A 25,349-nucleotide genomic window follows, 5' to 3' on the forward strand; every position below is an offset into this window, starting at 1 on the left:
GCTGGGCTCTCAGAGGTAGTGGAGGCGAGTGGGGGCGCTGGAATGTGAGAAGTTGCAGGTTCAAATGTGCCTCCTCCAGCTCTGAAACCCCAAACTTCTCCCCTCCCTTCTCCAAGCCTCGAGAATTAGTGTCCTCCCAAGGGCCTGAGTGGAGAAATCAGGGAAGGTGTGGCCCCCTTCTGCACGCACCTACCTGTTCCTCCGCCCCGCCCCCGGGGGCTGAACAGAGCTCCCTGAGGGCTGGGGGGAAGGGCTGAGATCGGGGACATTCTGGAACGGATCAGCCTCCTTCAAAGGTCCCCCAGGGAGGGCTAGGTTCTGAGACCCTGGGGTACAGGTCCCTGGTGGTCGTGGTGGTGGTGGTGGTATCCACTAAGGAAGGGGGTCGGGGTGGTAAGGGATAGGGCAAGCCTGGGTGTCTAGGGAGACAGATGGTAGATTCTCTAGAAGGTCACTGGGTTGGGGACGGTCCTCTGGGGAGGGGTCTCGAGGTGGAAATGTCCCCGGGGATGTAGACAGTGACTAACAGGCACGGGCTGCAGTTGCGGGTACCTCGGGGAGACTCCCGAGGGGGACGGAGGAGGATGTCAGTGGGGACAGAGGACGGGGCTATCAGTTCCCAGGAGGAAGGGAGGCTGAGTCCCAGGAGAGGAGGCTGAATCTCTGGAGGACAGAGGAGACGTGGGTCCGGAGCAGGGGCGGCCGAGTCTCTGGGGCGGAGGGGGGCCCTAGAAGCCCCGGATGTGGCAGTAAGCCTCGAGGCTGGCGAAGAGGATGTAGAGGAACCAGAGGCCCAGGAAGAGAGCGGTGGTGGCGAGCTTGGGGCCGCGCGGGCCGCCCAGCTCGCCCCCGATGTGCGGCCGGCGCCGGTACAGCAGCACGGCGATGCCCACGAAGGCGAAGACGGTGAAGAGCGTGACGGAGAAGGCCAGCGTGCCGGTGCGCACCTCGAACGGGCGGCCCTGCACCGCCCAGTACACGGCGGCCACCGACCAGGCCACGCCCAGGCCCAGGAACACGTTCACGGCGTTGGAGCCCGTCACGTTGCCGATGGACGCGTCCGCGCACTGGTCCTGCAGCGCCGCCACCTTGCTGGCGAACGTGTCTGCGTGGGCAGAGACGGGGCGGTCAGAGGCGCTCCGCCGGTCCCCGCCGCCTGCTTTCCGTAGGACCCGACAGCGTCCCCACGCCCCCGGGCGCCATCCCCGCCCCCCGCCGCTGCAGCTCGGCACCCGCGGCCCTTTGCCCCCCCCCCCCCCCCCCCCCGCCAAGAGGTCAGGTGGGTCACCATCCCTGCGCCTGCTGTCTGCGGAACCAGCTGCCTGCATTCTATGGAACTCGCTGCCCGCTTTCTCTGGGGCTTGTCTGCTTTCGGTGGTCTCCACTACCTACTTTCTATGGCATCTACTAACCGTTTCCTGTGGACTCACTGTCTGATTTGGGGGGCGGGGGGCCCAGTCTCTGCACGCTATGGGGCCTGCTGCCTACTTTTGTGGGACTCAACTGCTCTCCATAGGAATCACTCTCCGCCTCGCATGAACCCACCGCCCATTGTTCGATTGGCCCAATCATCCCATCAGCCACCTGGCTGCACAAAATACGGTTAGGTTCCATCCGCACGCGATCCTGTTCCTGTCCATGCCCCCACGGGGTTTCTGTTAAGCATACAGCCTGGTTTCTATGGCCTCTGCCCACTTTCGAACATCTTGCTAATAACTCAGATCTCTGATACGTACGGAGCGCCGGCACCAGGGAACCATTCACAACAGGCTACGGGACCCGCCGCCTGCTTTCTGGGCCTACAGCGCCACCACCCGACGGGTGAACATATCCATGTGGGGAAAAAAAGGTGTCAGGCTTCCCGCATCTGGTCTTCCCACTCTTTTAAGAATTTGTCTAAGGGACCCTCCCTCGGGTTTTTTTGGGAAGAGGGGATCATGGCCATTGTATTTCCATGGGACATACTCCAGGGCTTTGAGGCTCCGTTTTCTCATTTGTATGGCACCCCGCCTCCAACATCTGGTTTCGACTGTACCCTCCACCTTCGATGGAACCTCCCACATGGTTTCTCGAGGGGAAGGTAATTAACATCTTGTTTCTATGGGCACCAACTGGATGGTACCTATGAAGTCTCCACCTTATTTCTATGGGACCCCTCTCCTACCTTTTTCTTAATGCCCCACCTCCTTCTTTCTATGGAGTCCATCGTCTGCTTTCTACATTTCCCACCCCCTTAATTCTATGGGACATTCCACCTGGCTGCTTTTGAGGAGGATTCAGTCTGTATATTGAATCTACAGGACCCCCGCCGCCTAGTTTCTATTATGTTCCTTCCTCATATCTCTATGGGACCCACCATGTTGGTTCTGTATGACTCCACCACCTGATATCTGCAGAACCTTTCTTTTAGGCTCTACTGTCTGACGTCTCTGAGACTCTACCCGGACAAGCAGTTTCCCAGGGGGTTACCGGGGATGGAGGTGCCCAGGGCCACGAAGACTACAGCGTTGACAGAGTCCTTGAGGCCAACGGTGCAGCCAAAGTGGGAGGCCAGGTCCCCTATAAGCGCGGTGAGCAGGCCGATGACCAGGATGCAGACGCCGAAGCAGGCCCAGCCGTGGCAGTACTCGGTGGGGGGCACACAGGCGAATAGCACCTTCCAGAACACCGTCAGGAAGTGCATGACGTAGTCAAAGCAGGAAGGCAGCCGTTCCTCCCGGGACCCGTCCTCCTCCTCCTCCTCGTCCCCTGTGGGCACACGACCCAGCTGGGGCACACACCCATGCTCCCTCCTTCCTTGCCTCCAGACCCCTCCCATTTTGTGCAATTTCCCCGCAGTAAGTTCCATAAAACTAATTGCTTTCCCAGAATCCCTTGCCGCTAGGAGAATGTACGCGCCCAGATAAAAATTCTCGCTTTTCCAGGATCCCTTAAAGATAGAGGCTGCGTACCCAGCTAAAAATATCTGGCTTGCTAGGATCCCTTGCTCCCAGGGGTGGCCACATCCCTAGCTAAAAAAAGAGTCTTTTCCTCAGAAGACTTTACAACTACCATCTACAGACAGCCATTTCTGTAGCTAGAAATATTGACTTCCTCTGATTCACTGCAGCTAACCGTAGCCACATACTCCGCTAACGATGCTTGCTATCCCAGAATCCTTTGCAGCTAGCGCGCCAGCCAGATACCCAGCTAACATTATTTACATTCCCAGAATCCCTTCGGGCTAACAACAACCGTGTCCTCAGATAAAATATTCACTTTCCTGGAATTCCTTGCAGCTAGTGGCAGTCCTGTCCTCAACTAAATACTTGCTTTCTCAGAATCCCTTGCAGCAGTGGCCATGGGACCCAGTCTGGCAATGAGACCTAAACGGAGGGTTTCTGGAAGGCTCCGGCTTTCCTGACACGGGCACGGTGTTATGGGTGTGTTTTTCTGAACCTCGTCAGGGATGCCTCACTCACCGTTAGAGTGGTTTGTGTCAGGTACTGTGGCGGAATTTGACCTGCTTTTGACTTAGAACAGGAAAGCACAGAAGAAATGTTTCGTCTACCTTGCCCTAAACTGAGAAGCATAAAGCAATGAATGAGAACTAGTGAACAACTCGAGTGGCCAAGCACGACATCCAGAAGGATGCCGATAAGGAACAGTGTAACCCTCCTTGCTTCCTCTTTCTGCCTGCCTGGAATGTGAACTTGACACCTGGTGGTGCAGCAGCCATCTTGCAACCAGGAGGGCAAACCGCTGAGTGTGGGAAAGAGAAACAAAGAAGGAGCCTGGGCATTTAAGGATGTTACTGAGATGCCGACTCTTTATCGCCTCCTACAGATTTCTTTGTTCTGTGAGAGAAAGAAACAAGCGTGCTTAAGCCGCTGTGGTTGAGTTTTTCTGGTGTTCACCGCGGAACGCATTCTTAATCGGCCACACTGAGACGTGGCCAAGGTCAGAGGGGGGAGAACACACTCTTAGGAGGGAAGGGGCTGCTATCACTGCATCTCTTGGGGGCTTACCCTGCCTGGCTTCAAATCCTGCCTTGGTTTCCTACTGCCCTGAGACCCAGGCCCACACTCCTGCACTTGGCATTTGAGAACCGGCAGGCTCTGGCCTCTGCTTACTTCTCTGGCCTTTCCCATCTGGCGAGGCTCTTCTTCAGCCTTTCCCACGGAGGGAGGTTCACGGTTATGTCTGTGGCTCCAGAGCTACCTTTCTGGTGTCAAACCTTGGATCTGCTGTGTGATCTTGAATCAGTGTCCTAACCTCTCTGAGCCTCCGGATGCCTATCTGAGAAATGGGAGGAGGAGCTAGACCAGCCTCAAGAGAAGGCCGTGATGACTACATGAGTCAGGCCACAGGAAGGACTCTCTGTGCCCCCGGCCTGCCTCCAGCCTGATGGGTATTCTTTGAAGGCCCCTTCATGTGCCTGGGGAGAGTCACAGACACTCCAAACCAAGGCCACCCTTCAAAGAGCTTACGGTTGAGGCCAGGAGGTAAAGGATTTAATACAAAAGCACCTCTACGTGCCAGACAGGCCATGAGTCATCCTCCAAGGGGGTGAGAACTGACCTTCTCCGCCCGGTGCCTCGAGCAGCTCTGTGCTCACATCAAGGACAGAAAGGCATTTGTTGAACAAAGAGCGAAATGATCAAGCATCGAGCCAGATACTTGGGAAACATCGGTTAAATGAGGTCATACAGGAAATGGACTTCCAAGCTGCCTGGTACTCCACAGTCCCTGTCATCACTGTCACCATCGGGATGATTACTTATCACCGATATGGTTTTCCCCTCCCCCCATCCACTCCTTCCTCCTACGGAATCTGTTGCTTTCTACAGACCCACCGGCTGATTCACGTTGGCCCTCCATGACCAGCGTCTCACACCCTCTCCTCTTCACTAAGCCCAGGGGGAGGGCCGTGGCTCCCCAGTATTCTTGGACAGAAGCTCCAATTCCTCTTCACATCGTCACGCCCCACCCCAGCCTCTCATTCTTCCTTCCATGGGCTCCCTCCAGTGCCCGGAGCTTCCCCCATTCAGAATGCTCCACAGGCCCCCATGCACCGAAATGACACCCAAGCTCCCTACTGTGGCCTATGAGGACCCGCATGGTCTGGATTCTGCCCACCTCCAGCCTTGTTCCGTGCTGTTTCTTCACGCCTAAAACTAGTCACCCTCCCCAAATGTGCCATGACCCAGCAGACTTCTAGACTCTGGACTTGGTTTTCCCTCTGCCTGGAACACCTCCCTGTCTTCTTCCTCCTCCTGGCTAACTCTTATTCCAATTTGAAGACTCAGCTCAGAACCCTCCTCCTCCAGGGAGCCCTCCCTGACCTTCAGGCTGGGTCAACACCCTATCTGGGCTCCCGCAGCAAGCTCGGGTCCCCCGTCCCAGCCCTGCCTACTCTGGGTTGTCACTCTCTTGTGACAGGTCTGTCTCCCCCCAGACTGTGAGCTCTGTGAGAGCAAGGCCCAACTGTCATGGTTATCTCTTTGTCCCCAGCACTGTCCTAAGAGGGCTGAATTCAGAGGATCCCTCGGAAATAGATACTGAAAGAATGTGGCTTCGTTTCTATTAGACCTCCGAGCTGCTGTCTGCAGCTCCGCTCCCTGGGATTTTTCCATCCCTGAAGCCTGGCTTCTTTTGATCCCACTGAGCAACCACAATTCCTGGTGTGTTTTCAGTTCCTACCAGTTAGGCCTCCCTGAAGGAAACCTGATGTGTAAGGGACAGAAGCCTTGAGCTCCACCTCAGCTCTTTCCGAATTCCCTGTGGGACTTCAGGCCAGTCCCTCCTCAGACTCTGGGCCTCAGTTTCCCCAATCTGTATCACAAAGGGCCAATGTTGGTCTCCAGGATTGAGCCTGTGAAGCCAAGTGTCATGGTGTCTCTGGCCACCGGGGGGCAGTGTGGGCCCGCCTGAGACCTAAGGAGGGAGAACTGCACAGGTGAGAGAGAGCTGGGTGCCCTGGTGACTGTCTCCATGGCAACAGAGGATCCCAGGCTGTCTGGGGAGGCCAAGACTTTTAACCTGGTCCCACCCTGCGGCTGTCTGATGAAAAAACTCCACCGGACAAGACCGCTCCACCCGCAGCTCTCCACCTCCACCCCCTCCAGCTGTCTCAGTGTCTCCTGGTCTCTCTCTCTCTGGCCTTCTGCAGTTTAGGGTCTTCACTCTTTACCTCTCTTGTCCTCTCTCCATGTCTCTGTCTTTCTCCATGGTTCTCTGAGCATCTCTCTTTGTGTGTCTGTTTCTCCTGTTTGTATCTGTTCCTTATCTTTTTTTCCGTCCTTCCCTGTTTGTCTTTCTTGTTCTCTTTCTCTTCTCTATTGTGCTCTGTCCTTCTCTCCTCGTCCTTTCTCTCTTTCTAGTCTTTTCTCTCTCTTCCTCCCCAACCCCCTGTCTCTCCATCCCTCTCTCTCTCTCTTCTTTCTCCTCCCTCCCCACTTACCTGCGCTCACCGTAACAGCCTCTAAAAACTGTTCCCTCCAGGAATGGGTCCCAATCACCAAAGCCAAGTTGGTTTTCTTGATGAGTTTATCCACCGTGTTCTGAGGATGAAAGGGTGGGGAAAAGATCATTGCCCATGACCTCAGGGCACCCCTGAGGCTCCCTGAAGAACACTGAGGTTGGGGCTCAAGCCCATGTTCAGGGGTCCCCAACACCCCACAGCCCCGGTTCACAGCAAGAAGGGAACCGGGAGTGCTGCTGTCCATGGTGCTAACAGAGGGATGTGAGGATGGTCTGGGATCCTTGGCCACCCCTCCCTTGTGACCCTCATAGTTGATTCCTCCTGGACCCTCCCCAAAGAAATGACTTAGACAAGACTCCAGGAAGCTGGGGCCCCAGAAAGTCACCTTAAAATCATATGACTCCTCGATGATGACCTCCAGCCGGCAGTTTTCCCCAAGTACTGGCTTGCCCATCTCTGCTATCCTCCGGGCCTCCTCCTCCTCGGCTGTCAGCTTCCTGTCCCCATCCCCTAAAGCATGAACGATGGGTGTTAGACTCCAGGGAGGCACATCTCACTGGGCCCATGATGCCCTCGCTACCTGTTCCCATTGAGGAAGAAAACTCTGTCTGCTGTCCTCTGGAAAGCCTCCTTGGTGGCATGCCCCTAGCCTGCCCCTGTGTCCCACCTGACCACCATCTTCCCCAACCTAAGACCCAGCTGGTCCATGAAGTTCAGCTGGTGGGCTCTGCTGTATGACCCTGGGTAATGCCTTGGACTCTCTGTGCCTCGTGCTTGTATCTATAAAACAGGCACAATGACGGTAGCTACCTCATGGGTGGCTGTGATGGCTAAAGAAGTTAGTTCATGTGTGGTGTCTAGCACAGTGCCCGCACACAACGAATAATCCAAAAATGGTATTTCCTTTGTTCAAATCACCACCATCATCATTATCTTCACCAACCTTGTGGAAGGAGGCCTTGTCTCTACATCTAAGCTCTGAAAAACATCCTTGAGTGTGTCTGAGGTGGTGAGGAAAGAGGGGATTCCCAATTTCAGTACAGATCTTGGACCCAGACCCACCCATTAGCTGGCGCTGAGCTCATTTATCTCCCCAAAACATGTTAGACCTTTGTCCAAGCCCAGCACCAACCTATCCCCAACTCTCAGTGGAAAGCCACCTCCACCATGAATGCTCTCAGAAAACTCTGCCAGCAATGACTTTTATTGTGTTAAGCTGCTGGGATTTGGGGGCCTATTTGTTATGGCAGCTCCCTGACTAATACAATCTTTAGTCTGACCCTAATCCTAACCCCAAACCCCAATTCTGATCTCAGCTCCAAAACTACTTTGTCTCTTATCTTCAAGCCACTGCCCCCACCCCCACCCCAATCTCTGACCCTGGCCCCAATTTGAACCATAACTCTCCCAAACTCACCTTCAACCCCCACCTAAGCTTTGATCTAAATTTGACCCCAATTCTAATATGACCCCACCATAAACCCAGATGGGATCCTGACTTACCATTCCCCAACCTTAACTACAAACAAAACATGATCTTGGGGCACCTGGGTGGCTCAGTCGGTTGAGTGTCCGACTCTTGATTTCAGCACAAGTCATGATTTCAGGGTCATGAGATCAAGCCCCACATTGAGCTCTGCAATGGGCGTGGAGCCTACCTAAGATTCTCTCTCACCCTCTCCCTCTGCCCCTCCCCACCAATCACATGCTCTCTCTCTCTCTCTCTCTCTCTCTCTCTAGCTCAAAAACAAAACAAAAACATGACCTTGGCCTCCAACTCTAACTCCAAACTCAACAGGCCCTACCAATTCTGAGGTCAGTTCCAACCCTCACCCGGCCCCAAATCTGCCTTCACTTCTAACTTGCCTCAAACGTGACGTGGAAAGGTAGCTTGAGCCTCCCCTGAGACCCCCCTCCCATGTCCCCCCTCCAGTCAAAGCCCAGAGGTAACTCCACTCACCTTGATTGAGCAGCAGAGCTGGGGAGAGAGAGAACAGAGAGAAGGTGAGATTGCTTCCCTGGGAAGCTCAGATCCATGAGCCTGAAGGAGCACCCACTAATGGAGCCTCCAAGGGTCCTCCCACCCTGGACCCCTTACCTCTCCCACAGCCCACCCATCACCCCTCACCTGAAATCCCTCGCTTAAGCCACTGCGGCTGGCCCAGCTCGATGAAGAAATTATCCTTTTTCTCATATTCCTCGTCATCAACTATCTTTACCTGAAGAGTTTTCCTGAGGGGGGGGAGGAAGAGCACCCAGCATAAGCCCCCTCCCCAAACTGCCAGATAACTCACCCACTAGCCCGTTTTTTTGAGCACCCCTCCATCCCCGGCTCCCTAATCTCAGTCCTCACAACCGCCCCCACAGGAAGGCTCTCTATTATCCCTGCTTGACAGAAACAAGCCCAGAAACAACTAAGGAAGCTGAGGTTTATCAAATAGCCACCTGAAGGATCCTGATAAAATCAAAGTTAGAGTAGATCCTTCCTCTGCTCAAAATGTTCACATGGCTCCTGTCTCAGCCAAAATAAAAACCGAAGTCCTTACAATGACCAACAAGGCCCCATGTAGTGTGGTCCTTTTCCCCTTTCTGGCCCCCTGCCCCATGCCCCCTTGCTCACCCACTCCAGCGACGCTGGCCTCCTCACTATTCCTTGAACATGTCAGGCCTGCTTGTGCCTCAGGGCCTTTGCACTGGCTGTTTTGTCCACCTACAACGCTCTTCCCCAGGCTCATTACCTCAGTTTCTCTGGATCTCTGTTCAAATTAATTTCTCATTGAAGCTCACTCCCACCACCTTCTTTAATTTTGAAATCCACCCCTGACCAGACCCCGGAATACCCAACCCTCTTACTCAGCTCTATTTCTTCTTTGTTTCATATCACCTTCTAACATACCACCTAATGTTTATTTTTTTGTTTATGGTTTGCCATTTGCCTCTTCACATTAAAATGCAAGTTCCACCAGGGCAGTGATCTTTGTTCATTTACATTCTTTGCTGTATCCCCAAGGCCTAGAACAGGGCCTAGCTCATAGTATGCCTTCCAGAAACATTTGTTAACGCTAATCCTTCCGCTCAGGAGACACTCTGCTTCCTGGCCTCTGTCCTGACCACTGTTCTGAGGGTTAACTGAGTGCTAATTGATCTTCTCAGCATCCCCGCTGCTATGGTAACCAGGGGGTGACTAGGGAGGAACAGCCAGGAGTTATTTGTGCCCTCCAGGCACACAACGCACCCTCCATACTCACAAAGACCCACAACCCCAGAAAGCCCACAGCCCTGCCACTAGCAGCTCTTTCAGCTGTAGGAACCTCAAGGCCCGGCCCCAGAACCCAGAAACACAAACACCCAGCCCACACAATCACCCAGCAGAGGAAGCTCAGCCAATCACACCGCCCACACCCACACACCATCGCACCCCGCAACCATTCCCTATGCAGTGGCAAAATCACACAGACCAGATGCCTGTTAGCACAACACCCCCACCACAGCCTCGCGACTTCGCCAACCTGCAGAGCCCCACTGTGGTACCATGTAGACTTTCCTTCCTTCTATCTCCCTCATTATGCCTCTTGGTGTCTGTTTATTTTTATTCCCTTCAGTCTCTTTCCCTCTCTCCATCTCTGATCCTCTCTGTCTCAGGTTCTTCCCCAGCTCTCTACCTTTCTTCATCTGTGTCCTTCTCTCCCCATTTCTGTCTGTTGGTGTCCACAGGATAGAATAGCCCAAGTTAACAAGAGGCTCTCAATCATACAGTCTCTCAAGGGACCCATCTCCATACACAAACATACAGGACACAGCAACACCCATGCAAAGACAGATGCACGCAAGATAGTCATGTGGGGACATATGCCCACCTCCACCCTCACCCCCTCCTGGTCTCAGGATATTTTAAATTTTCCGTGGGTGAAAAGAAATGGCCGCCCCCAACCTCAGGAGGGGGCTGGGAGCTGTCCAAGGTGCTGGAACACTGTGGTAAGAAGCAGGGTCTCCGGAGACATTCTCCTCACACACCCTGACACGCAGACAGCGGCCGACCTGGTGACACGCTGACAGGGTGATACACACACACCTCCGACGCTCAGTCTCTCGCAGACACGCCGTGATCCGCTGACATGCGGTGACTGACATGCAGTGACATGCGCGCCAACGGGTGCCATGACAGGCGCGCCCTCAGGGGACCCAGTGAGGGGAAACCCAACTGGCAGGGGACAGCAAGAGGGACTGGAGGTAGACAAAGGCAGGACTTCCTGGGATCAAAGGAAGCAGGCTTTCTCCCCAGTCTGACACTCTGCCGCCCTCATGCCTGCCATCCCTGTTTCCTGGAAACCCCACTCTCCCGCCCTCCGCAGCCTCTGATCATGAAGCAGTCTCCTTTGCATCCTGTCTCTTGTGCCTCTCTCTGACCCAAACTCTTTTCTCTCTGTCGCATCAAGAGGATCTCTCCTTCCCTGAGTCCCACTGCGTTTCTCTCAGTAAGAAGGTCTCTTTCTTTCCTGCATCTCGCTTCCCTGCAGGCTTCCTGCATCGCAGCCTCTCAACCTTTCTGGCTCCGTCTCTCCACATATTTGTTTCCTTCTCCCTTTGTATCAAAGTTTCTGTCTTTCTCTAACTCTGTGACTCTGTCTCTATCTCTCCATCTCTATCTTTAGGTCTCTCTCTCTCTCTCTCTCTCTCTCTCACATTCTCTCCCCGCCACTCCATCTCTGGGTGTCTCTCCTCCACCTCGATGTTGATCCTGCCTGGGGCGGCCCCTCCAGCCGGGCTGCTTCCAAGCACCTCTAATTAGCGCCTGCCCGTGAGAGGAAGGATGTGTTTCCCTAAACGCTAATTAGCCTCCTGTTCTCTGTCATCTGAAGCCACAGCTGGAAGCTTGGGCGGGGGCAAGGGTGGGGGCGGGGGCAGAGGGCGTCCCAGCCTGGGGAAGCCGTGTGGGGGAGGAGAGGGCCTATGGGGTCGCAGCAGCAGGAGAGAAGCCGGTTAGACTACAGGAAGGACCAGAATGAGCAGAAACACAACTCTCCCCATTCCCCCTGCCTCTTGAATGTGATAGATGGGGTCTGGGATGGTGCCCTCAGACCTCAACCCAAGTTCTCAGCTCGAGCCAGACAGAGAGATGGAAAGGCACGGAGAGTCCGTAACTGAAATATAACCCGAGCCAGAGAGCTAGGCACTGGGGACCGAGATCTAGAGATTAACAGAGACCCAGAGAGAGACTGCCAGGAGCGAGAGACGCGGAGACGCGAAGGGAGGGTTGGAGAGGCGGGGAGAGCAGTGAGAAGCTGAGCGGAGGCCAAGGCACAGAAGCAAGGAGGAAGAGGGGGAAGGGAGCGCGGTGGGGGCTCTGCTCGGTGGGAGGAGCGTGGGCGGCAGGAGGAGGGAGACAGACGGGCGTGCGGGGGCGGATGGGCGCAGGCAAAGGGGGGAGGCAACGTCTGCATCCCAGGCAGGCGGCGGGGGAAGTGAGGCTGCAGGCACACAGTGGGGAGACTCGGGCATCTGTGTAAGGGGGTGGCCGGGTGTCTGGGCGTGAGACCAGCCCTGACGCCGTGTTTTAGCGAGCGTGTCTGTGGCTTGGTGATTCTGTATGTGCCAGGGTGTGTGTTGGCTGTGTCTGTGGATTCAGCCCACTTCACCAGACCCCACGCCACCTTCCGCAAATCCAGTGTCTTCCAGTTTCCTCAGTGTCTCTCCAGGCCCTAACTCTACCTTCTCAGGCCCCCATATTCCTACTGGGCCTTTCCCAAAGCCCCGCCCACATTCCCCTTAAGCGTCCTGCAATTTCCCCAGGCTCTTCCCCCTACCCACAAGCTCCATCCTTTCCCTAGTCCTGCCCCAAGCTCCACCCTATCCCCTTAGGCCCCGCCTTCTCACGCCTTCTGCGTCCAATTCCTTGGGTCCCTACCCAGACCCCATTCACCGCTTTAGGCCTTGCTTGTTCTCCATTTCCACAGGCACCGTCCCACCTCGATCGGACGCTCCCCTCTTGTCCACGAGCCCCCTCTCCTTAGGCCACATTTCATCTCCTACCAGCTACCAATTAAATCCTCTACACGCCTCTCCCCAGGTGTCTATCCTACCTCCTTTCCTCTCTCCTCACCTGTCCCTTCCTCCTCGGGTGCACCCTCCTCTCTCCTCAAACCAGCCTCTTTTTCCCACCCCCTTCTCACGTTCTGTCCCTTCCTCTTGGCCCCGCCCCACCACTCCTGTCTCCTCCCTCCTAGCCCCTGTCCCGCCCCCTCCTTGGGCCGTGCCCCGCCTCCCCAGCCCTCACTCCGGCCCCGCCCACTACAAGACACGCCCCCAAGGCCCAGCCCCGATCCCGCGACCCCGCCCCCTCGTCGGCCGCGCCCACGCCTCCGGCCCCGCCCCATCTCCCCGCCGAGCCGTATTCCCTCCCCGCCCCGGCGCGCTCACATGGTCTCGTCGTCGCCGAACTCGAGCTCGCCGCACGCGTCCTCGTAGTGCACGCCGCCGCCGCGCGCCGTGCCGTCCACCGTGCGGTACGGGAGGCGCACCGTGCCCCGGGCGCCCGAGCTGCGCACGACGCGCACGTCCACGGTGCCCATGCACTCGCTCACGTGCAGCAGGCGGTCCTGGAAGGAGAAGATGCCCGCGTGGTCGTCGTCCAGGATGGTGACGGTGGCCAGCAGTGGCGCCACCAGCCGTCCCTTGGGCCGCCCGCCGCCGTCGGGCTCGAACATGCCCTGCGCGTCCCCGACGCGCAGGTTCAGCAGCCGCACGAAGAAATGTTCGTCCTCCTCAAAGATGTCGTCGTCGATGATGCCGATGCGCAGCTCCTTCTGTGTCTCGCCCGGCTTGAACACCAGCGTGCCCTCGCTGCGGCGGGAGGGTTGGAGGGGAAAGAAAGAGGTGAAGGTGGGTCAGCGGTTCTGTGGGAAAGAGAGGAGCCAGGGCAGGCTTCCTGGAGGAGGGAAAGGCGCCACCGAAAACTCCCAGGTATGAGGGTGGACAGGCATTAAACAAATAATACTGAGGATGAATCAGGGTGGGCTTCCTGGCGGGGGGCGAGGAGGGGATGCAGAAGGGGAACAAGACAGAGTCAGCCCCTCCCAACGTGGAACCCACGAGGATTAGGAGCGCCAGCATTAAATAGATAATGATGAAGATGAGATCAGCGCCGGCTTCCTGGGGGAGTTTCTAGTGGACAGAAATGCTCCAGGCAGAGGGAACAGCGCGTGCAAAATCCCAGAGTGGAGAGAACCTGCAGTGTTCCACAGCCACACTTCTCAAAGTGCACACAAATCCCCTGGGAGATCTTGCTAAAATGCAGATTCTGGGTCAGTGGCTCCGGGTTTCAAGACTGCATTTCTACGTCACTCCCACAGGATGTGGGTTCTCCCATAGGATACAGGGACCACACTTGGGAGTAGCAGGGATGTGGGGCCCTGAGCTGACCTTTTCACACTTCTGATGAAAACACTTGAGGCCTCCTGGGTACCCACAAGAGAACGTCCACACTCCTTAACTTGGTGTCAGTCATTCATTCAACAAATACTCCCTGAGCATCTTTTCTATGCCCTGTCTGGGCGGTGCTGGGAACAGAGTGGTGAAGAAGCCGTGTCTTCACAGGGCTCACCGCACTCACAGCCTCGTGGGAGAGCCACAACACGGTGACAATTACACATTCAATAATCTAATTATGGTCCATTCATTCAACAAATATTTACGGAGCAGCTGCTGTGTGCCAGGCACTGTTCGTATTGTTGGGGAAATGGCAGCAAAGACAGATCAGAGGGGCACCTGGGTGGCTCAGTCAGTTAAGCATCTGCCTTTGGCTCAGGTCGTGATTCCAGGGTCCTGGGATCGAGCCCCGCATCGGCTCCCTGCTTGGTGGGGAGTCTGCTTCTCTCTCACCCTCTGCCCCTCCCCCTCTGCTTATGCTCTGTCTCTTGCTTTCTCTCTCTCAAATAAGTAAATAAAATCTTTTTTTTAAAAAAAGATCAGAGAAAAATTCCTACCCTGGTGAAGCTTCTGTTCTAGTGCAAGAGATGGATAAACAACAAACATGTAATAAACTGTCAGGTGGTGATGGTGCTATGGAGAAAAATAGAGGAAAACAGAGGAAGGAGTGTAGGAAGTGAGAAGGTGTCGTGTTAGGAAGTCAGGGTGAGCTTTTCTGAGAGGTGACGTTTGAGCAGAGACTTGAGGGAGGTGAGGGAGGGAGCCAAGTAGAGGCTATCTGGGGAAAAGCATCCCTGGCAAAGGGAACAGCCAGTACAAATGTCCTGAGGCAGGAGCAGCCTGGAGTATTTGAGGAGGTGAGCGTGGCTCCACTGGAGGGAGTAAAGGGCGAGGGAGATGAGGGAAATGACATCACAGAGGAAACAGGGCAGATGTCAGAGGCCTTGGTGGGCCCCAGTGGGGACTTTGGTGCTTAGTCCAAGTGGAGTGGGAAGCATGGGAGGCCTCTGAGGAGGGTGAGGCCATGAGCTGGCTTAGGTCTAAATGAATATCATTAGTGTAAGTCTCTAAACATATGCGAGATGCTTTCTAATGGGGCAGGGGAAGAAATGAGATGATGACATCAGAGTAGTCAGAGTGAAACTTTGAGGGGACAGGGAATGAATGGGCTCCTGGCAGGCATCAAAATGACCCTGGGATGTAAATGCACCTTGAAAATCTATAATTTCCCCTCCCATCCATCTCAGCATGCACCCCCGGCACCATTTCTGAAAGGTGCTATATGATCCATGAATGTTCTCTATCATTACTGTGATCACTTTCATAAGAAACAGGGCCTGGGCTCCAGTTCTCTCAGAGAAGTCCAACTCTGTCGGGGGAGGAGGGCAGAGGGAGCAGAGGAACCCCAAGGTTCTGGCAAAGAGGTAGAACCAGATGACAAGCCTGGAGAAGACAGGTAAGGGGGGGCTCCCTGTGGCTGCAGCCCGCTGCTCAGGAGACGCTGTCCATGGTGCCCGAGGCACCCAGCCCAGTGAGCCCACCTGCTCCGAGCCCGGTCGCGCTGCTGCGTTGGCTGTGTGATCTCGGCAGTTAGGAGCCCTCTGAACCTGAGGTTCCCCACCTGTAAATTGGAGCTAATAACAAGCGTCTGCTTCGTGGTGGTGTGTTAAAAGGATTGAGTTAAAATGCAAGGGAAGCACTCAACAAAAGTTAGCTAGTGATATTTGTGTATTAAGATTAGAATCTTAGGGGTGCCTGAGTGGCTTAGTGGGTTAAGCATCTGACACCTGCTTTCAGCTCAGGTCATGATCTCAGGGCCGTAAGATCGAGCCCCACGTTGGGCTCCTCGCTCAGCACAGAGTCTGCTTGTCCCCCTCTCTCTGCTCCTCCCACCATTCTCTCTCTCTCTCTCAGATAAATAAATAAAATCTTTCTTTAAAAAAAGATTAACATCTTAGAATGCTAAGTTATGGGATGTTAGAAATGTAAGCTTAAGTGGGGATTTTAGCACCATCTTTACCAAATGGTTAAAGTGGACATCACTAGTAGTGGGGACAGGTGATTGTCATGGGCCTCTTGATATAACGCACTGAGGACACTGCATTATTTACACGACTTCTGGCCAAAAGTGCATCACCTGAATCTAATCACGAGGACACATCTGACAAACCCTACGAACTGGCCTATCTTCAAAAGTGTCAGGATCGGGACGCCTGGGTGGCTCAGTAGGTTAAGCATCTGCTTTCGACTCAGGTCATGATCCCAGTGTCCTGGAATCAAGTCCCCTATCAGGCTCCTTGCTCAGCAGGGAGCCTGCTTCTCCTTCCGCCTGCTGCTCCCTCTGCTTGTGCTCTCTCTCTCTCACTCATAAATAAATGAATAAATGACAAATAAATGAAAAAAACTTTAAAAAAATGAACAAAAGTGTCAGGATCACGAAAGTCATGGGGAAGTGGAGGGATTGATCGAGACCGAAGAAGTCTAAAGAGACAGGACAACCAAATATAGCAGTGGAAAAGAGAGAGGGAGGGAAAACACAGCCACAAGGATGTTCCAGGGACGAGCAGGGGAAAATGCAAACAGGGACTGCAGACTGGATAATAATATTGATTCAGTATTACATTTCCTGAGTGTGGCAGTCGGATGGTGACTGTGGCGGGGGGTGTCGTAAATCTTAGCGAGGCACACTCAAGTATTTATGGGTGAGTGGTCATGCTGTCTGCAATTCGCTCCCATCTAGTGCCACAATGATTAATACTAGTGTATATTAGGGAGAGTGAGTGAATGCAAACAGGACAAAATATGAACAATTGGTGACTCTGGGCGAAGGTTCTATGAGGGTTCACCAAACCATTTCTGCAGCCCTTCTGTGGGCGTGAAATTTTTTTTTTTTCCAAAATAAATGGTTGGGAGGAAAAAGAACATGGGGATTTTAGAAACTAGGTATGATAGGCATATAGAAGATAGACTTGTGTTTCAACACAGGATGCCCAAACTCTGGGAAGATGAAAATCTTAGAACCAGCAAATCGGAGACTGGTTGGGCTGTGGATTAGAATACCCAAATGTGGGAATCCTGAAATCTTAAAACTTTAGACCCTTAGCATGTTCGGATTCTAGGGGCCTAAATCTCAGAATCTTGAAACAGCTGTGCTCTTCTGTGCCTCAGAGATCAGGTTTAATTTGGAGAAACTGAGGCCCACAGATCACCCTAATCCATGTGGTACCTATGGGCAAATCGGAAAATGGCTTCCCTTCTTCAAGACACTTTATTTCCATGAATCAGGACGTTGTCATAATAGACATACAAACTTACAATGTCCACTATGTGAATAGAGCTTTCTTAGATGTGGTGCTCTTATGCAGTGCACAACCTCAATAACTGTACGTGACATCCCTGATGGCCCACACTGAAGCAGGGACTTGCTCAAGGAACGGGGTTCAGGGCTAAACTTGGACTGGACCTAGTCCCTAGTCCCTCCCAGTCCTGGACCTAAGCTGCTTTGATAAGTGATGCCAGGCCTGTGACTGTCACCTGGGTTAGGAGAGGAGGGACAGGAGGAAGGTGTCAACTTTGCCTCACTCTTTGGTTCCACCACTGAGCAGCATTTACTCCTGCACTTCAGACATCTCAGTACTGAGGTCATTTGCAGGTGAGAAAGGTACCTCTGATCCCAGCAGGTGACACTTGTACTCACTTCCTTCTGCAAAACCTTTGGTGAGGGCAGTTGCAGACTAGGGGTGTGGGTGGGACTGGAAGGGTGAAGAGGTTGAGTGACAGCAGGCCCCAGTATGGTGAATGCCTTTTCCTCAGTCGAAGGAGGCTGGAAGATGTGGGATGGTAGGGAGAGGATGGAAGGCAGAGGTCATGGACGACCAAAGGGGTCCCACGCTACAGGATGACAGAACAAAGATCCTGAGCCCCACTGGGGAGAAGCAGAGTAGGGCGGGTGGGGCGGGAGGGTAGGAGAAATGAATGGGGATGGGCTGATCAAAGGGTCTTGGACTGACCCGAGGTGGAGGGAATGACCTACGAATGCCCAAAGCGGTAGAAAGATAGGAAGATGTGATTGGCAGAGGTGGGGGAGGCTGGGCTAGTGATGGTCTTTGCTGGGGCGCAGTGGTGGAGCTGAAGGTTTGTGAACCCCAGAAACGCAGCCCTAGGAAGAAAAGAGTTAAAGGGATGAGGGACTGACTGCAGCACGAGCAGAACCAAAGATCAGTGACCAGGTCCGCCTCAGCTCTACTCCGGAAAGAGGATGAAAGGGAGGTGTGGCAGACTGCTTGGCAGGTGGAACCCGGGAGAAGCTCAGTCACCAACACCCTCTCCCATACTCTGCTTTAATTTCTTCACAGCTGACATTTTTCTGTCTTCAGTGTCTACTCCCCACGAGAATGTCAGTTGCATTTGGGCAGAGACTTGACGTGTTCCGTTCACTGCTGGTCTTCATGGCCCAGATCCATTTCTGGCACATAGTAGACCCGTGAAAAATGTTGGTATTATTATAGGGAACTATGACAGACTGCCCCTCGGTCAACAAACTACACTGTAAAGCTCTTCTGCTTGAAAGAGTGTGGTATGGACGGAAGAACTACAAACAGATAAAGAATTTTGTGGGTCACATGAGGATAGAGAAGTTATCTTGTTTACTGACCTGTGTTCTTTTTTTTTTAGAGGGGGAGGAGCAGAGGGAGAGGGAGAATCTTAAGCAGGCTCCACACCCAGTGCCCAGCTGGACTGGGCATGATTTCACAACCCTGAGATCATGACCTGAGCCAAAATCAAGAGTCCCAGGCTTAACCCACTGAGCCACCCAGGCGGCCCTACTGTTCTGTGTTCTCAAGGTAGCACCTGGCACATAGTAGGTGCTCAGTAGGAATTGCTGAAGGAGGGAAGATCACAGGTCTGCTCAAAGAGGGGGGAGGAGAGGGACAGGGGGGCAGGGAGACACAGGAGGGTGCACAGGTGGGGGGAGGGGCTTCTTTATGGTACCACCAAAGAACTGGGGATAATTTGGGGACTGCCTCTCCCCTCTTATCACATTTAATTTTCCCACATAGCACTTACCATCGCTTGATATTTTTATCTATTTAGTAGTTCATTACTTTACTGCAACTCGAGGGTAGGGACCTTGGTTGTCTTGTTCACCATGGTATACCCCCAAGTATACAGTAGGTGCTCAATAAACGTTTTTACTTTAGTAATGGTGTGCGTGTGGGGGGGTACTTGTTCTAGCAGGTAACACTACATATAATGGAGCTATAATAATGAACACAGGGTGGTGTCAGCACTAAAACTCACAGGCAGATAACACGCGTGGGAGGGGCAGCCTGCGGAGAGGGGACAGCCATGCTATCTGGCAAATTCTAGAAGAGTGTGCGGTCCGAAGAAGGCTCTCCGCGGTGGATGAATGAGTGAACAAGGAATGCCGCTGGTCGGCGCAAGGCAAGGTAAGGATGGGCGCGGGAGTCGGCCGCAAGCCCGATGAGCGCGGAGGCCGCGGGACCGCGGAACCTCCCACCCGCGAACAGCCGACCCACCTGTACTCGTAGTCGGAGCCGGCCTTGGCAGAGCCGTCCTCGGTGCGGTAGTCCACGTAGAACGTGCTGTTGCCCTCCCCGCCTTGGCAGGTGACGGACAGCAGCACGGAGCCGCAGTTCTCCAGGCAGTGGTAGAGGCTGGGCTCGAAGAAGATGCGGCTGGCGCCGTCGTCCTCGTCCTCGCCAGGGCCCTCGGATGGGGAGGCCCTGCGCGACGCGTCCACCGCGTGTCGCCGCAGCACGTTGCCCGCGCCCGTCATCAGCCGCGTGGCCTGGATGCGGTAGAAGGCGCGGCTCTTCTGCTGGTGCAGCAGCGCGTAGTAGTTGGCGATGCCCACCAGCTGCTCCAGGTCCTTGTCCGGGTGCTTCTGCTTGAGGTCCTTGAGGATCTGGATGACCTCGCGGCGGCTGGCGTCCAGCTCGCGGGCCTCGGCGGGGCCCGGGCCCAGGCCGCCCAGCTCGCCCGGCACCTCGGCGCCCACGAACGTGCCGTCCAGCTCGATGCTCTTGGGGGGGTCGCCCTCGGCGCCGATGATGATGCCGCTGCGCGGGTCGGTGCGGTAGCGCTTGTACACGTACTTGTAGAAAAGCAGCCGCTTGTCGGCCATCCAGGCGAACACCACGCACACCGGGAAGAAGACGAGGGTCAGCAGCGCCTCCCACACCTGCGGGCGGCCGCGCGGGTCAGGACCGCCGCACCGCCAGGGGGCGCGCTCGCCGCCCCGCCGTCCGGCCGCCCCCGCGTCTCTCTCGCCCGCCGCTGGGTCCCCGTGGTTGCCGGGAACCCCCTCCGCGCCCCGTCCCGCATCTCCCCGCATCTCGGTCCCTGCCCCGCTTCGTCCCCTTTCTACTTCCCTTTGGTGCCGGCTCGTCTCTGCCTCTGTCCATCTCTCTCTCTGTCTAGGTCGTTGTCTCTTTCTCTCCCTGCCTCCGTCCCAGTCGGTGTCGGTCGGTTTTTGAATCTCTTTTCCTCTCTTGTTGCCTGTCTCCTTGTCTCCTTGTTCTCCTCTTATATCTTTTGTAGATACCCCTCTCCCTTGTGAGATTCTTCGCAGTATCTCTCCCTCCGCCTCTTTCCTGGTCTGATGTATGCATTCACGCATCCGTCCATCCACCCATCATCCACCCACCCACCCACCTTTTAACACGCTAAGAACCACGCCCACCTACCCCAGTGCCAGGAACCCAGACATCCTGAAGCTGTCTCCACTAGGCGACAGACAGGTCCCCACCCTGTGGTCTCAGCCCCCCTCAAGGGGCAGAGCCTGTGTCTCTTAAGACCTGCCTCTCTCTCCCTCCAACTTTTTCTCCCTGCTCCATTTCCTCTCCACCCCTCCTCACCTGGGATGCCCCAACCTGTCCAAACCCCACCCATCACCCAGGGCCCCCTCTCTGCTCAACCCCTTCCTAAAGCTCCCTGATTCCCCACCCCCCACTCCCTTCCCCCACCTCCCTCCTCCAACCAGTGAATACAGCGTTTGCCAGACTCTCCTTCTGTAGAATCCGCTTGGCCCTTAGGGACGGGACTTTGACTCTAAAAGAGGCACAAGTTTGGCTCCTCTCACAGCCTCATACAGCAAGTTCCCATGTTTACATGCTACCTCCCCAGAGAGACAAGGCAAAGCTGAGTTCAGATCCTGGTTCCAGAAGAGGGAGGTCTGGCTCAGCCTCTTGCCTGTAAAATGGGGGCGTCCCCAAGACTGAATGAGCTTATGCACCCCTAACACTTAGCACTGCTGGTTCCTGACACATGGAAAATACTCGAAATGTGAAATGAACATTACAGTTATTACTCTAGCGCTCATTGAGGTCCAGGACTCAGGTCTGCAAGTGGTTACCCTTCTCATTAAAGATAAAGAAGAAACGATTAAAGATTATTTACCATCAGATGGCCCCCAGAGGTGTCTTTAAAATAGGCCTGGAAGGGAAAATATCTTTTAAGATCCAATCCCCACACCCCCTTGTTGCTCTGTTTACTGACGGCTCAGAGAGAAGGACAGAACTTGGAAAGAGAGCCTCACAAAGCCCCCAGGCAGGTCTGTGAAAAGAAGCCGAATTTTCTACGTGAGCTGTAAAATGAACTCCAGCCTCATGTTCATTGCACTGGCCCCTCTGTAATATTGCAGGGGATTCTCCTGAAATCAGAAGACAGCCTCAAACCCCTAAGATCTGCTCTTCTCCCTGCAGGTAAATAAAAGGTGATCCTAGGAGACTCCCATCTTCCTTCCAGGGCACCCACTGAGAATGGGCATATGGACTTGCCCACCCTGGGAGAGAAGTGAGACAGCTTCAGTGGATGGGAACACCCCCAAGACGGGGTGTCTCCAATCTAGGCTTCTTTCCGGGCTGCCATGATGATCGGGGTGGGGGATCTGGTCCAGCAACTCATGGGACAGTCCCACACAATAGAGAATAGTCCCATGTCCCGGCTGACCTCAGAACCTCAAAAACCTGCTTCTAATAACTGGAGTCTAGAACTCAGCTCTGTTATGTGTATATGAAGTATTTTCCTGATGCTTTAATATATGCTGAATATGCTTATTTTTAATCTTGTAGTTGTGCACTCCTCTGCTCAACTACTTGCATGGAACGTTTCCTGATCTTTTTCTTTCTCTCAAACCCAAACTTGTTCAGTAAAAGTAGGTGCTGGCATCTGGTTCCCACACCATGACTTTTAACGTAGCCGTGCCGAAGCATTTACATATGGAAACGCACGTTGGTCTGTCAGAGACTACTTTCCTTTATATCACAGTTCGGCCATTATACGGACTTCGGAAAGCCAACAGCACAGGCAGGTTCATTAATGGGAGGAATCGCTCACATGTACTCTGTTCTAGGCTTGCTGTTCTGAGCCCTTCCACGTGTAATTTATTTGATCCCCACACCGCCCTCCGAAGTCAGTCCTATGACGACATCCAGGTGACAGGTGGGGAACCTGAGGCACAGACAAGGTGAGGAACTTGCCCAAGGAACAGCTAGGAAGCAGGGAAGTGGGGTTTGAACCCAGTGTGTCTGGCTTCAGGGTCCCTGCACCAGACTACTGGGATAGAAGGGATAGAAGGCCTCTCTCCTGTCATCTAGGAATTTCACGTCAGAGGAAAGGGATGTAACAAAACACTCGCTAGAAAAAGGGAGCACTGGGTATGAAGGGTCAAGAACCAAGGGCCTGGTCTAACCCCTTCCATGGTTCAGATGTGAAAACTGAGGCCCAGAGAGAGTACTGGCTTTGCCTGAGGTCACACAGCACTTTGGGAGAAAATCCAGAGCCAGACCCATCTCACTGCCCCAGTTCACTGTGTTGAGGAGGAAGTGACACCATCTTGGTCTCATGCCGGTTCCTCCCATTACTTCATGAAAATGTCCCATAATTCTGGCCTCCACCTTACTCTCGAAGGGACCCCCGCCCCCAGTGGTGACGTCTCCACCCAAAGCTGAGGCATTTTCTACCCTGTTTTCTGAGTCTGAGCCTGGTTCCTTCTCAGGGAAATCTCTCTCCTCCACCCCCATCCCTACCCACCTGTTGCTCATGGTGTCTAGAATTCTCTTCATAGTTTGGCTGTAAACCCTCATCAAAGACCACTTTGAAAACCTAGGTCAGCGTACCATCCTTTTTAATAGCACGTGAGAACCATGAGACGCATCCTTCTGTACTTTTCACCATGGCAGCCAGGAGACTCGGCATCACAGTCAGTCGTCAATTGCCGTAAATGTCTCTCTCCCTCTCTCATCCCTGTTTCCTGGTGCTACCATCTCCCCCTTAGCTCACCTGTGCTTTCTGGTCCCCCCCTTCTGCTTTTATATCACCTGCAAAGAATTTTTATACTTCTAACTTCAGCTCCTTCCTGGAAAGAAACTAGAATTGGCAGAACCTGACAGATATGCACAGAGAGATTACACACATGTGTGAAGGAATTCTGGGTAGCCTCAAATAAATTATGCATGTATGTGAACGAATTAGGCCAGGTCCATAAATAAATTATGCAAATGTAGGCAGCAGTCATGGGGTTATGGGAAATGAATTAGGCACATGTTTTAAAGGAAGACTAAGCAAAATGTGGTTAAGATACTGGACAAACGAGGGGCAAATGATTATGGGAATGTGGGTGTAAATTATGGAGTGGTGGGGCTAAATTTTGTCTCACTGTTGGAATAAATTATGCAAAGAGCCTTTGCAGTGGACTGGGCTTATACCTACGTTGGATTGGATTGCGTATAAATTACAGTGATGTGGCATAAATTATCCTACCATCAGAAATCAATTATGAATAATGAACAAATTATGCAAATCACAATTGCATCTCTGGCAAATACAGAGCTAGATTACGCAGATGTGGGCCTATGTTTATGCAGGCCCATGGACACATTATGCAAATCGTACCAAGTTACCCAAGTTGATTAGCACTGTCAGAAAACACAAGGCTGGATTATGCAACTGTGGCATGAATTATGCAAACGGAGGCGGTCTTATTATAAAAATAGGAATAAATTATGCAAAAGACAGGGAGTGTAAGAAAACATGTGAACATACCTGGCAAATACCTGGCTAGACCATGAACTGCGTGTGGTATGCATTACACAGATCACAAGGACTCTGTTAAAAATATATGGCACCATCGTGAGAGCTAAAAGGAGTCCCTTCTGGATGGGTATATTGCAAAATGTCACCCCCCTCTGGGCAGATGAGCCCTTTCCAGGACCTGCAGAGCCATCCAGACATGGCTTGGGCACACTCAATGGACTCCAGCCCCAACTTGCCTTCTCTAGCCCAATGCCCTTGTGCAGTGTGTGACCTGCACAACCATACCTAGCGGCCCTCCCAGATGTGAGCATGCATTTCTGCAAGTACATGGATCGAGTCTCCAAGCCCAGGGAGCCACCCCTCTGGATTTTGCCGACATACATGCACCAAGGAGGTGTCCATGGGTCCTTGCTCACCTGGACCACACCTGGGGAAAAGACGGCAAGGATGAGATAAAGCCAGACGTAGGCGAAGATGCTCCAAGAGGCAGTGACAAAGAAGACTCTCAGATGCTTGATCTTGCGGCTCTCACCGGCTGGGATGACATAGATGCACACGGCAATGACCACAAACATGTTGAAGGCAGCACTGCCCACGATGGTGCCCGGACCCAGCTCGCCTGCCTGGAAGTTGTGGCCGCAGACCTCGATGACAGACAGCAGGATCTCAGGGGCTGAGGAGCCCAGGGCCATGAGCGTGAGGTTGGACACCGTCTCGTTCCAGATGCGGACGGTGCCCACGCTGGTCTCACCGTTGGCCTTGGTGATGGTGATCTCCTTCTCCTTTGACGTGATGACCTCGATGGATGCCATGAAGCGGTCGGCGATGATGGACACGCCCAGGAACATGTAAACCATGGCCACGAAGTAGACCACAGCTCGCGCCGCCTTGTCACCCAGTGACGGGTCATCGGGCTCCCAAACGGGCAGCAGGACCCCCGGTTGGCAGCGGTTGGAGCCCTGGCAGCCCCCTGTGCTGGTATCACTGTCATTGGCCGGGGGAGGTGGCAGGGAGGGGGTTGGGGTGGCCGCCCCTGAGCACGGGGGTGTCCCCAGGAGGAGTGCAAACCCCACTAAGGCCAGGGGAGCCATGGAGAGTGTCGGGTCCTGTGGGGGAGGAGGAAGAAGTGTGGGTGAGGGGCATGGACCCCTTCCATTCGCACAGGAGCCAAGGCTTGTTGGGGGTAGAGCATGGGGGACAAGCAGAGGGCTGACAGAAGGAGGATGGGGATGGAGGGAGACACAGAGGGACAGAGAGAGCCAGACAGAGACCAAGAGAGAAAGACAAAGACAGAGGAGTGTCACATGCTGCCAGTGGTCTAACCACTTCGGGGAACCACAGCTGAACACCCCGTGTCCTAGGACTCAGCCATTCCACTCCCAGGTACACAAGCACCCAGGAG

The 25,349-nt window shown here is 54.0% G+C and overlaps 1 protein-coding gene across 7 annotated transcripts; it reads right to left on the bottom strand.

Moving 5' to 3' along the window:
- SLC8A2 (solute carrier family 8 member A2) lies at window positions 1-25,045 on the bottom strand. 7 transcript variants are annotated; one of them, XM_057314524.1, is made up of 11 exons: window positions 24,364-25,045; window positions 19,429-20,093; window positions 12,881-13,303; window positions 8,615-8,695; window positions 8,459-8,504; window positions 8,011-8,018; window positions 6,849-6,960; window positions 6,443-6,542; window positions 4,836-4,838; window positions 2,470-2,748; window positions 1-1,105 (listed from the first exon to the last, which is right to left on the bottom strand). In XM_057314524.1, exons 1-11 carry the CDS (start codon window positions 25,036-25,038, stop codon window positions 729-731), a joined length of 2,769 nt encoding a protein of 922 aa, XP_057170507.1. In that variant the 5' UTR covers window positions 25,039-25,045; the 3' UTR covers window positions 1-728. The 7 variants fall into 7 exon arrangements, with proteins under 7 accessions (XP_057170507.1, XP_057170503.1, XP_057170505.1 ...); XM_057314520.1 differs by lacking the exons at window positions 8,011-8,018; window positions 8,459-8,504 and adding an exon at window positions 8,424-8,441 and having other exon boundaries at window positions 6,849-6,973; window positions 8,592-8,695; XM_057314522.1 differs by lacking the exons at window positions 8,011-8,018; window positions 8,459-8,504 and adding an exon at window positions 8,420-8,441 and having other exon boundaries at window positions 8,592-8,695.
- Window positions 25,046-25,349: the final 304 nt, after the last annotated feature.

The sequence above is a fragment of the Ursus arctos genome, unplaced genomic scaffold (assembly GCF_023065955.2).
Source record: "Ursus arctos isolate Adak ecotype North America unplaced genomic scaffold, UrsArc2.0 scaffold_19, whole genome shotgun sequence".
Taxonomy (NCBI): domain Eukaryota; kingdom Metazoa; phylum Chordata; class Mammalia; order Carnivora; family Ursidae; genus Ursus; species Ursus arctos.